Raw genomic sequence first — 13,853 nt, forward strand, 5'->3', positions numbered from 1 at the left:
GCCTAGGAAGCAATCAAGCATACAAATGCAAATGTCATACCAACTCTTTAAAAAGTAATTAAGTGTACTAATAGTTTGTTATACTTAAATTGATTTTAACATGTTTAATTATTTTGTAATAAAATTAAATTTTTTTAATTAAAATTAATTAAAATTTAAATTTAAAATTTTTAGTTTTGAATTTTTAAAATTGATTTTTACACTCAATTTTGTTATTTACCTTACTTTTATGTGAATATATCTCTTTTTTAATTCAAGTTTTAGAGAGCAGCCCAATTAAATGAAGATGAGGCCATTAACATAGATTGTACATCTTTTACCACAGTTTTTTTTAATCAAATTTTACCATAAAGTTTGATTGGATCATTTAATTTTTGCATACCAAATATGAGTATTAGGGGACAGAATGGGCAAGCATTTCGTGTACCTGTTGGCAATATAAATAGTATCTTGCTTTTCTTGTTTAGCTGTTTCAGTCCCAAAAAAAGCACATTTATTGAGTTAACCATTACCTTGCTGAGTGAGTTATGTCGAGGAACCTGGATCTGTTGCGCAGTCCACGTCATTGACAGCAACCACTTGATATTTTTGTCCTCTATAGGGTTCAACACTAGATACTCTCAATATATGACAAGATCAAATTCAGCTATTACTCTTTAGCAGTCCACAATAAAATAGAGTAACTACCCTAACAAACACTTCATTCAACTAACAAAGCCTTAATACTAATTAACACCCCGTCCCTCTAATTGGAATAGAGGTCAATTTGGATACAATTTATTTATTTATTTTAATTTTTAATTTTTGTTTTTCGAGTGATGATGGATGATCTTAGATAAAAGCAAAAACTAATGGTGGTGGATCCATTAAGAAGTTTAATGAAAATAGTCTTGATTTCTATTGAAGATTAAAAGTGATTATTAAAATAACATACATGATCAATAGTTCCGGTATCTGAATTTCAATTATAAAAATATAGGTTAATGGGTTTAGATAATGAACATTTTTCTAAGTGTTTTGAGGTGAATTTTGAAGTATTGCAAGGAGATCATTTTGTTAATAAGGAATGAAGATAATGTTTTTTGAATTATTAGGAATGTCATTGATAGTTTATGAAGTGGAATCAAGATCATTGACTATTCTAGCATTGAATGAGTGATTGAGATTGGTTTTCTTGAAATAGGGTGGAAGATCATGCCTCTTGAAACAAACACAAATAATGTGGTGTTTCCTCGACCACATCATGTAGAGTTACCTCTACCATTTTTTTCTCATGCCATGGCCTCGAGTTGATGCTTTGTTAGAATTGGAAAAATAATCTACAATTTTATTCTCATCAATAGGAATGGAATTTCGGTGTTCTTGTTGAATGAACATTGAAAACACACTGTTGATGTGTGTGAGAGAGATAGAGAGAGGGGCATCAGCATTATTTAGGAATGAACATGAGCAGATTAATCATTTAGGCCTTTGAGAAGATAAATAACAGTCATATTCACGATAATCTTTGATCTTAAGGAATAAATCACAAGAACATTTTGACATAACATATACAAATAGGTATAGTGAAAATTATCCACTTCCTGACACAATTTTTTCAAAGTAGTGTAAAAATAAGTGATAGATTAATCACCTTGACGAATAACATGAATTTCTTTTTAAAGATCAACGATGTAGAAGATGGTGCCTTAGTATTAGTATCATTTTCATTATTGTCAAATGTCTTGTAGACTATTTGTGTATCTATGTGTATGTTGGAGGTAATTCGAGGGGGTCAACGAGGGAGCACTTTATTTTGGACACACTTTTTGTGAGAGACACACCACATCTCCACCTAAAACCTTAAGGTGATAGGTGTGTGAGTTCTCTCACTTATAAAGTGTTCATTCTTTCCTTTTTTAACCAATGTGTGACTTCTTCCTCACACTTGATTCTCAACAGTGTACACATGTATGACCATCCGTTAGTTTTGATGATGACAACTATAAAGTAACAACTTTGAAGAGAACAACTCCATAAGTCAAGCGGCTTGTGAATGTTGAGAATTCTCTATGACAGAGAGAGTTTAATTCAATTGTTAATTAAAGCTTCTGATGATGGCACCTGATCAGGAATATATCTCAAGCCTCATCAGACAAAAGATTCATGTTCCAATTGAAGTGTTAAGTTAGTGTTGTATCAAGCAAGAGAACTTGGAGATCTGAAGTTGTAAAAGTGTGAAGCTCGCCTAATCACGTGCTTACTGTCTTAGAGTAATCAGTTAAAATGTAACACGTCAAGAGTAAGTCTTTAATTTGTTTAAAAATTTGGTCTATTGGTTCTTTAGTTTAGCTAGTGTAAAAACTTTATTTGTCTATTGTTGAAGGTTTATAGGAAAATTTCATAAGAAAATCTCAAGTGTGTTTAGCAAAACTGTCAAGATGAAACTCTTGAGGATAGTAATAGGTCAAATGATTAAGTTGAATCTATATAAATTTCTGGTACATTCGTTCTTTCTTTTCTCTCTTTTATTTCTATTATCCGTGATGTGTAGTATATCTCTCTTCATATAAATCTTTTTTCTGTATTTCCGTTGTCTTATCTGTATGTGATTATCAATTGTTTTAAAGAACAAATTTTTTGTAAATTGATTTTGATTTTAAATCAACACCATTCACTCCATCCAGATGATTTCTATTTTGGGCCAAAAATTGCTTCCTCAATTAGTGATCCAAAAGTAAACTTGAACTTTAAAAATAATAAAAATGAACATTAAAAAAATGCATAATTTCAAGCATGATTAAAAAATAGAGTATTTATTTGTGTCCGCGTGCAGTAAAATCAGCATTGTTGTCATTGTAAAATTGATTTCTTTCTCATAATAACAAATCAAAATGTGCATTTGATTTAATACCACTTTTCAGACCACATGGAGGCTCTTGTTTTATGACGCCAAACATGAATAAACATTGAATAAGAGCAATATATATCCATCCATCCACTTCTTTAGACCAAATGGAGGCTCTAACCTTTCATATGACATCAGTTGTAAATAAAATTACCTTTATGACCAGTTCATGTTTAAATATTAATATTCTAAAACACGCATTAAAAATATTGATATATTATTACACAACAATGAGTAACTTATTACCTGCAATAGGTAATTATCATTTCTTCGAAATACAAAATTGAGTTGCTTTATTTATCACTATCAAAGAATATGCTCTTTCTGCGGTGCTGTATTACAGTTTTTGAATTTAAGTTAGAACCTGAAGATGAAAACTTTTGCTCGTACTATTATACTATATGGTGAATAAATTAATGTTACAAAATTTAATAGAAGAAAAGCTCCTCCTGTTCCTTTGCCTTCTTGTCCTCCTCATTCCTTTGGCCTTTTACTCATGGTTTTACGCTTGTTAACATCAAGGTATTTCTTTCGTAACCGGATGGTCTTTGGAGTAACCTTCATTCAAATAAAAAAAGTCACAATCGAATAATATGTCTTCGAACGAAAACAAAGTGATAATTTATTATGAGTAAAAAATGCAGTGATATTTGTAAATTGTAACCAGTAAACTCTCGATTTGTCCATCAAATTAGGGTGTCATCACATTAGCCTTCTAAACATTTCCATCACAAAATCATTGGCTGACTATTTGATGGAAAAAATTGTCAGAGGATACACATGACAACATGATATTTGAAGAACCAATTCAGGATTTAGTCATAAGTCATAACCCTTTAGAGGGTACTAGGCATGAAGTGGAGGTGGGTTGGGGAAGAAGCACCCTTACATATTTTCATCGTAAAAATCAGATAAAACTTTTTACAGCATTTTTAAATCCTAGATTGGAGCATACCTCGATAAGCTCATCTGAAGCTACATATCCTATAGCTTCTTCAAGCGTCATCTGCAACCAGAAATCATTAGGTGTAAGCTAGCATATCAAACTTAAGAACCGTCATCATATTAGGCTTTTCTGCTAACTACTTTCCAGTCACATACAAATTATTTCACACAGCCACAAAATGATGCCAGATCTAGTACATAAAATTTGCTAGAAATGCAGTGTCACAAAAAACATATTGATAATTTTCTATTTCACCGGTTAATATCATTGAAATTCATCCATGCTTCATTGCTGGACATCTTGGTGTTCAAATGCACTTAAACCATGAATTAAGTAGGTATCAAAATTCTCAACTAAAATAAGCAAGAATTAAGGGAATAATTTTTGGCATATAAAGACATACGAGGCGAGGTGGAGTCAGCTTCACATTCTCATCCTTGGAAGCAGAGCGTATATTTGTAAGTTGTTTAGCCCTCACTGGATTAATCTGCAATTTATATCAGTCTTTGTCAGTGAGTCGCCAACATTGACGTAACACTGGCAGTTAGGCTAAGAATTCTTACATCAAGATCTGTATCCCGTGAGTGTTCTCCAACAATCATACCATCATATGTCTGTAAACAGAAGAACAGGCATTACAGGCAGTATGTACGAGAAACTTATATGTGCAATACAAGTAAAAGCTAGATGAAACAGTATAAAGTAATTTAAATTAAGCACACACTCTTGTGTCTCACTATTACTCCATGTTCAAAGTATTTGAGCATAATTTGAACAATGATCCAGAAGGAAAGTATGTGATACAACATATAACACATGAAATAGCAAAAGGGATTGGCTACTACCTCCATTCCAGGAGATACAAAAAGAGTCCCACGAGCTTCTAAGCTCATTAATGCATGAGATGTGATTGAACCACTACCCACTGACACCTGTTCAGTTAGAGTAACATCATTCAGTACGCAGGAGTTTAAAAACTTGACCAAAAACACGCTCAAAGCAGCTTTATGATTTATAACAAATATATCATGTGAGTAGTAACGCGATGTGATTAATAACAAACATACCAGTACTCCTTTCCTCACATTGCCAAGAGGGCCTCGAAATTTTTCATATGCTGCAAGGTTACAATAATACACATTGTAAAATATATGAATGTAGGATGTAGGTATAAAAACAACTCTGATAATAGCTTCATTATAAGTGCTCAAAAATAGTATGAGAAGTTATTCAAAATTCAAATAAACATGCATCATGATCCACAAACATAAATTATGAGCATAAACTAAATCATGGGGGCAGCTAAACAGCATGATTTGGAAAACATATAATAATCATACTGAAAAACATCTTTGCATGCTAGATGGAAGAAGAGAAAGTTTTTAGTAGAAGGTGCATACTGAGGAAAGCACGGTGCATGAACCCAGTTCCACGTGTCTCACTGCTGAACACACTCCTGTAACCAACCAGGCCCCTGAACAAACAGTAATAAAGAAGTTACTAGATTTGTTGCAGATCTGATTTCACTCTAACTGTAACGTATGTTGGAAAATATTAATGTTATACTCCCTTCGTCCCAAAATAAGTCTTTTTACCTAAAAAATTTGTCCCAAAACAAGTGTCAGCTTTATTTTCAGTGCAACATCAAATTCAATTTTAACAACTTTACCCGTAATTAATATTGTCCACTACTTTCTAGTTATTAAATAATACTATGCATTTATGACAAAGAATAATAACCAACAGTAATTACGGACAATTTTGTAAAAGTGTCACATTTGTTCCTTCAATCATTATGTTTCTCATCTCAGTATTTAGAGTATCTCTTGAGATTGGTTTTTATATTTCTTTATTATTATTATCATAATTTCTTTCCATATTTAACTAGGATAATTAGGATCTGGAGTCATGTATTAATATAATAAAGGCTGGTGTTCGGCATTTTTTTAATCAAAGTTTTCATGCTTGCATTTCTTTCTTTATCTAAAACTCTATACCATTTTGTCTGGAAAAACCAGACTTATAAGAAATGTGGCAAAAAGGGAGATTTAATGAACATGCTGTGCCGCTATGCTCAGATATAAGTGTTTTGTCCAAAAGGAAAAGTTCTTATGTGTCTCACTAGGATGTTACTCAAAATTTTGTACTACATTGTGAAACTTTGTTAACATATCAGCTTTGAATTTGATTGGTTTATTTAATATAATTCATATTGCTAATCTAATACATAATGTAACTTTATAAGTTTTTGTTCGAAAATGGAAAATGTTATTATAAATTTAATTTCCCATGCACCTTACGGTTCCAAGATCTAGTACCTTCAATATGATATTGGGAGTCTGCTATAATAGTTGTATTTGTAATCCTTTTAAGAACATTGCTGTCTTGTCGCTCTTTGGCAATCAGGTTTTTGTTGTTGCCCGGCATGTGAGGTTCACACTCCACCTGCTTGCCGTCTGTTCACTGTGCTCAAGTTTTGTTTGCCAATCCTACCTGTTCAGACCACTTTTAGCTTTGTGCGTCTCTCATTTGAGTTTAATTCAACACTGTTTGCAGCTCACGCGGCACCTCCTTGTGATCCTTGTTTCTCCAATACAACCTAGATAGAATGTTTCTCTGAAGACAATGGTTTTGTCTAAATTACAGTTTGCCACTGGTTGTCTCAATTGTGGTTTGGCATTCAGTTTGTCTCGGTTGCAGTTTTTCTTTGGTTTTATCTCAGTTGCGCTGATGCACCAGTTGCAGTTTTGCAATGGTAGACACAGTTGCAATTTAATACTGATTTTTCTTAAGTGCGGTTTGCCACCATTTTATTTGTTCCATGGAGTCTTTTTGTCCCGGCCACAATACGGTCTGAACTATGTTCTTACCTATTTTCAATATCAAATTATATTATTATTGTTTTCGAAGGGTGCATTTGTAACAAGCTTAAGCTTAAGTCTTAACTCGAGTGAGTGTTACAAAATATGGCAATATCTTCTAATATTCTTGTTATTATCTGAGTATCTTAGATAATCTCAATGTATTAGTTTCTTATCAGTATTTTAGAATATCTCCTTAATATTAGTCCACATTTCTTGTGATTATCATGATTTGTTACACTATTCAATTAGGATTTTTGAGCCTTGTGTTGGTATAAATATAAGAGTTGGTATTTGGTCTTTTTTGTATTAAATAGCATAATCATCATCAATCATATTATGAACCATTCTTAGAATTCAAAATATTCATTCTTTCACTTCTCCCATTGTCTCTTCATCGATATAAGACAAATATTGGATAATAGTGAACTGAATTCCCAAAGCTCAAATTATTCAATTAGCTCACGAGACCAAACAGTAAACAAGAAATCTCAACTGAGTTAGTAAGATGTGCTATCTGCAACCAATCATGAAGCCGAAAGCAATTTTTTAGTGAGAAAAACTAGAAAATTCATATTAATTAACGGACAACCAACTAGTGATTGAAGAGATGCTTAAATTTATCCCGCTTTCCTAATAAACGTCTCAGAGCAAGATTACTCAAGATAGCCTGTGGGTTGACAAAAAAGGTAATCGCTTCCACGAAAAAGGGCAAAGAGGTATGTATACATATGGGGTTTCCATAAAAAAGATATACATCTAAATTTTGTTATCTGTGATGTGTACAGTACATGAGGTTACATATCAAAGAGATAAAGTCAAGATGAAAAAAGAGACAACAAAACCAACCTTGATGGACAAGTCAAGGACAATCTAGTTCGCCCAATAGCTCCGGCGACAGGACCCATGTCGGTAACCTCAGCTCGTCTGTGAGACAAAGCCTCCATTACAAAGCCAACGTGCTCATCATTTACCTGGGATAGATCCATTGTGATGTTAAAAGTTAAACTCATGTACAAGCATACTATGAACACCAAATTGAATTATTACCTCAATTGTAACTTCTTCTATTGGCTCAAGTTTCTGACCTTTTTCGGTTTTATACCTAATAAATTCATAGCAAAATCACATTAAAATGAAGTAACATAACATAAAACTAGGTATCAAACCAGTCTTGAGACTCCAACTTAACATAAAACTAGGTCCCTGAAATGGTATTAGATTGCTATAACCAAATGTTTACGAGATCAATTCTTGCAGTCCGTTATTTAAAAATTAATTTAAGTATATAGAAAATGAATTTGGGCATTAATCATCCTCCCCTATATAGCTTAAGCTTTATAGGAGACCTGGTCTTTGAAAAACTCAATAGTCTCCGTCAAAATCTAAACAATAACACGCAAGATATACACAGGAAACTTAAGTATTTGCTCAGTATTATTAAATAGAATGACAAACTCAAAAACAACGCTATGCAAGCAAAACCACATCAAGTCAAAACCAATAATCACACTAAAATTTTAGAGCTTCAATCCTCAGGAACTCACATGACTTTAGGTGGAGAGACGGATAGCTCAAATCCCTCACGCCTCATATTCTCAATTAAAATACCTGTTAACATAAATGCGTTGAGCAGCAGCCTAAGCACAATAAATCATAGAATTTTAACATGTATGCAATTTCAGTAAACAAGAACAGACCCAGCTGCAGTTCTCCTCTTCCTTGAACTTCAAACGTTTCTGACAAGCCTGGAAGCACATTTATGGCAAGGTTGGTTTCAGCTTCAGCCGTTAGTCGATCACCAATTCTTCCCCCAGTCAACTAAAAAAAATCCAGCATTAGCCTATTTACTTGATAGAAACAATAACTACAACTTAATAACATATAAGTTTATTTAAGGAAAAACTATATAATACAGCTTCAACAAAGACCATATGGTAATGTCAGAGTTTGGATTTGGATTTGGGAAATCTCTGACGAAACTTGTTACACAGACAACTAAAGCAACAAATAAAGTAAAGGTAACACAAACACAACTTACATGAGTACCATCACGACCAGCTAATGGGGAGTCGTTTACACCAAAGGTCATAGAAATTGTTGGTGGATCCAATTCAACTGTGGGTAATGCAGACATAATCTAAGGCATAAAAACACGAAGTTACTCCATGATAGTAAAATTCTCAAAATACAGGACATTAGTTACATATAAATTGATTGTTAAACATAAATAAAATAAACAATGTTTATCTCAACCAGCAACAAATGGATATTAGGGTGATACTAGACAATTTGGTTTAATTATTTTATCCTGGTTTGGATTATCTTATTCTGATTTCTAATTTAGAAGTTAGAATAGGAATAGATAATTAGGGTGATTGGCTTATTAGTAGAGTAAACATTTGAGATACTTTCATTATTTTAAGATGTTGAACTTTTCGTCAATCAGATAATCATATGAGCATTACGCCTTAGTGAAGTACTCTAGGTTTATCTCGACTTCTGAGTACCAAGCTAAGAGGAATACTCTTAGATTGCCCTACGATAACTTTGGTATTCAAGAGACTAATTTGGCACTCTTGTTTGAACATTGAAGTTATCTGCAATATTAACTATCATCTGCAATACTCAAGAGCCTTATTTAAGCATGTCTATGCCTTGGTTTAAAATTGTACAAAAATGAAAAAGATAATCTTGAAAGTCACATCATATGACACATGCCTTTTTCATTAAACTATAAAAAAGGAAGTATAAATATGAAAACTTGTAAATACCTCCACAGTAGTGACTGTATGACCAATAGATGGACTTGCCAAACCAGCAATTGAAATTATATCACCAGCTCCAGCACAATCAGTTACAACCATGGCTGTACCCTTCTTTTTCATCAGCTTCACCACCTTTTAAACGAAAACTCGTGAAATTAATGCTTCCAGTAGAAGTTCAAGATGTATTTATCTCATAAATGCTATTTAAGAAACAATACTAAGGATTAAGGACTTCAACATTTCAGTTTTTACGTTAGCCATTACAGAATAATTTGTATTAAGGAGCTATTTACTGTTTCCATAAATGACTTTTAAGCAAATGCTGTCTACACGGTGAACAGTAAAAATGTCCAGTGGATAGTTTAATAAATTAACACATTAACTGAAAACTGTTTAGCTCTTACCACTTTCCATCAAAATATCAGACCAAATTACCATTATATCCAACTATAAATGTAATTGAGGGCTCATAGATCTACAAACCTTTCCTTCTTCAACCTTTTCAGCACCAGAATCTTTGTTACGTAGTCCGTGAACCCTGTCACCAACACGAACAACCCCAGAATACACACGTCCGGTCAAAATCCGCCCAAGATAAAAGTCCTTCTCCATCATAGAAACCTGAAAATCACTATTAAGCATGGTTTTTCACTGGTTTTAAAGTATAAACCCAAGAACAGTATCGGGAAACACAATAAAGAGAATTTGCACAAGAACAAGTGAGACCAGCCTTTCCTAAAGCCATTCTGTTTTGGTAATCTCTTATAATTAGTTGTGACTTGTTATTGTGATCATTTGAATAAGGGAAGCAGATTTTGAAGTAATGAAGCATGAACATTCAGTTTGCATTCAAAATTCAATAATAAATAGGATCGAGCTATCTGAAAATCCTTCTATATAAACTGCAGTTGATAAAAAGAGAAAAAGTGCATTGGCAACAAAAGAAAAGAAACACTGCATCAAAAAGACAACTTCCACGAAAGGAAGCTTATCGGATAAAAGCGACACTAATAAATTCATCAATATTTTAAAAACTAACCAGCATTTGGAAAGGTGCATCAATGTTTGCATTTGGTGGAGGAACATGTGTTACGATGGCATCAAGCAACTGTGACATATTTTTGGCCTCGGCAGGAGGATCCTTGGTATAGGTGGTGGATGCCCATCCTTCTTTAGCAGAAGCATAAAGAACTGGGAAGTCAAGTTGCTCCTCTATAGATACAAATGTTTAATAAAACATTAAATTTCAGAAAACAGAGTTGGAATTACAAAACAATCAAGCATAATCCTCATTTTTTTTTGTGTACCTGTAGCACCCAGGTTCGCAAATAGATCAAACACCAGACTCTCAACCTCATCGCATATCTCCTCAGTAACTACATGAAATAAAAATCACGAGATTTAGGGATTGAAGACAAGAACTATTTCATTCCATGTTTGATTTTTTTAAAAAAAATATGGAACACTAAAAATCTAGAAATCAGGTACAAGGCAAAACTCTAAAACTTTATTATTCAACAAGTTATGGGACAGCTTTAACAGTGCAGTCCAAAAACATTTTTTTTACTCAACAGTCATTCTCTCTCCCTCTCACTTCCCTCTCCTCTTTCTATACTTATTTATAGAAAAATATAATAACATTAAAAATTATCATATACACACAAAACACATATATCTTAGGAATCCCACTTGCAGGCTGTGAATCGAATCCTAAAATATCTCAAAGGCACTATCTCTTGGGGATTGCACTTGGCTCCTACTTCTGTCTCTCCCATTTCTCTTCAAGCCTATTGTGATGATAACTGGGGGGTCTAACCCTAATGATAGAGGGTCTACTTCAGGCGCTTGTGTGTTCCTAAGGAAGAATCTCCTCTCTTGGTGGGCTAAGAAGCAGCCAGTGATATTTCGTTCCAGCACTGAAGCAGAGTACAGAAGTTTGGCTCCTAGTACTGTCTCTCCCATCTCTCTTCAAGCCTATTGTGATGCTAACTTGGGGGTCTGACCCTAATGATAGATTAGAGGGTCTACTACAGGAGCTTATGTGTTCCTTGGGAAGAATCTCCTCTCTTGGTGGGCTAAGAAGCAGCCAGTGATATTTCGTTCCAGCACTGAAGCAGAGTACATGAGTTTGGCTCTTGCAACCTCTGGGCTTCTTTGGTTTCAATCTCTACTATAAGAATTGAGCATCAACTACTACTCCCCCAACCAACTACTGTGACAATATGAGCACTATTGCTTTGGCTCACAACCCTATTCTACTTTCAAGCACATGGATCCTAGCCTTTTCTTTATCAGGGATAAGGTCCTCAACAAGCAACTAAGAGTTGTGCATATTTATGGTCAACATCAGTGTGTCATGAATAAGGCCCTATCTCCAGTCACGTTTGAGGGGTTTAGGTCCAAGCAACTATGTGGAAATTTTCCTCATCCTCCTTGGTTAAGCTTGTAGGAGAATATTAAAAGAAACAACCTTAGAAAGTTCTAGAATAGTCTGGACAGTCACACCACTGCAACTACTGTACATTTGTTGCACAGTATTCCTACTAGGTGTAATGTGACTAATCCCTTGAACTTAGGAAACTAACTAACTGAAGTTAATTAGATTCTTGTAATCTATAAATAGATCAAACCTCTTGTAATTCAGTTAACTGTCATAATATACAAACGGAAGAGAAATTCAGCAGAGAATTTTATGCATTTCTAACAAAAATCCAGAAAGAGGATACATGGAGAATAAAAAGGAAACTGGAAAGATTGAAAAAAGAAGTTGGTGCAGTTTCTTGGTCTGTTTTTAATTTTTTTACTTGCATGTCATCAACATAAATTATATTCTTCATAAAATGGTATTGAGATATTGTGGCAGAAAAACAGGGAACCAACCTGCAGGCCGGTCTACTTTGTTTAAAAGAAGAATAGGCCGCAACCCATACTTTAAGGCTTTCGCAAGAACAAACTTAGTTTGAGCAAGTGGACCTTCCCCGGCATCAACAACCAAAACTGCTCCCTCAACCATACCAACTACTCGTTCAACCTAGTAATAAAAGAAACACACAAATAATAAGCTTAGAAGTACACCACAAGTAGTATGCAGTTCTCACTAACTCGCATCGAAAACAAAAATTGAACATCAAATAGCAAAAGAGTGAGTTCAATCTTAAATTTACCTCGCCACCAAAATCAGCATGTCCAGGAGTATCCACCATGTTGAGCTCATTTTCTTTCCACGCAATAGAAGTAACCTAAAAATAAAAACTCAACCATTCAAGTTACTGCAGATCACAAAGAAGCGTTGGATAGAAAAAGGAGAAACAAACCTTGGAAGAGATAGTGATGCCGCGCTCGCGTTCGAGAGTGATGGAATCCATGGCGCGCTCGTGCGGGATATCAGCGCCGCACTGGCGAAGCAGACGGTCCATGAGCGTTGTCTTACCGTGGTCGACATGAGCTATGACGGCGACGTTGCGAAGGCGGCCGGGGTCAAGGCATCCGGTGGGATCGGAAGAGGAGGCGGCGGCGGGAGCGGCGGAGAAAGAGCGGGAGAAGTAACGAGAGGGGTATGAAGTGGAAAGTGACTTTCTGGTGGAAGACAAGAGAGAACGAAGAAGAAGAGGACCCGCCATTAGGGTCTTGGGTTGGAGTACCTGTTATGCGAGGGTTTTAGCGGTTTACCACTACCATGAACAAAGTAGTAGCACTAATTTTTTATTCTCACAGTACCATTTTCGAAGATGTGAATTTTTGCCAAAAAAAATAAATAAAAATATAAATCGCGCCAGGAAGGGGTCGAACCTTCGACTTTCTGCTTAGGAAACAGACGCTCTATCCACTGAGCTACAGGCGCTTGGTTGTTAGTTTCCAGTGCAAATCATAATAGTTGTTAATATCTAAAAGAGATGGCTTATGTGTTTAAATGTTGGTGATCTTAGGGGAACAAAAAAATAACCCCATGATTAAAGATATTCATTGTGTAGTTTGGCTAAATTTATTTTAGCATCAATTTTCATTTTAATGTAAATCTTAGGATGCAAAAGTAGAGTAGAATATTTCAAATTTTTAAATTATTTCTATTAAATAATAAACAATGTTTTTTTTAATTAATTTGATAATATAAATTGCGGTACAGTAAAATAAAATTATCGTTATCCTGAATAGAGTAGTATAAAGGTTATAAAATTTTGTTGTCTTCTTATAAATTTTATAAAAGAGTATAATTTATTGTTATTCTCTAATTAAATTGTGAAATATTTTTAAGAGGCCCTACTTAAGCGTAAATTAGCATTGAAATATATAATCGGAGGCCCTTTTTGCCATAGCTTAAACATGAAAAAGTGTGAGGCCCTGTGCTGTAGGTCGCCTTGCACGCCCTCAAAGACGGCCCTGTATATAAGTAA

At 34.3% G+C, this 13,853-nt stretch overlaps 1 protein-coding gene and 1 non-coding gene across 2 annotated transcripts; both read right to left on the reverse strand.

Moving 5' to 3' along the window:
* Positions 1 to 3,087: 3,087 nt before the first annotated feature.
* Positions 3,088 to 13,175, reverse strand: LOC131629441 (uncharacterized). Its single transcript, XM_058900227.1, has 19 exons — positions 12,777 to 13,175; positions 12,627 to 12,701; positions 12,343 to 12,493; positions 10,770 to 10,838; positions 10,502 to 10,674; positions 9,946 to 10,083; positions 9,469 to 9,594; positions 8,736 to 8,834; positions 8,395 to 8,515; positions 8,242 to 8,305; positions 7,745 to 7,799; positions 7,544 to 7,668; positions 5,234 to 5,307; positions 4,901 to 4,950; positions 4,679 to 4,765; positions 4,397 to 4,447; positions 4,237 to 4,320; positions 3,843 to 3,893; positions 3,088 to 3,445 (listed from the first exon to the last, which is right to left on the reverse strand). Exons 1-19 carry the CDS (start codon positions 13,080 to 13,082, stop codon positions 3,362 to 3,364), a joined length of 1,983 nt encoding a protein of 660 aa, XP_058756210.1. The 5' UTR covers positions 13,083 to 13,175; the 3' UTR covers positions 3,088 to 3,361.
* A 55-nt stretch (positions 13,176 to 13,230) lies between these two features.
* On the reverse strand, positions 13,231 to 13,303 carry TRNAR-CCU (transfer RNA arginine (anticodon CCU)). The gene has a single exon. It is a non-coding gene; the product is annotated as a tRNA-Arg (tRNA).
* Positions 13,304 to 13,853: the final 550 nt, after the last annotated feature.

The sequence above is a fragment of the Vicia villosa genome, unplaced genomic scaffold, assembly GCF_029867415.1.
Source record: "Vicia villosa cultivar HV-30 ecotype Madison, WI unplaced genomic scaffold, Vvil1.0 ctg.000567F_1_1, whole genome shotgun sequence".
Taxonomy (NCBI): Eukaryota; Viridiplantae; Streptophyta; class Magnoliopsida; order Fabales; family Fabaceae; genus Vicia; species Vicia villosa.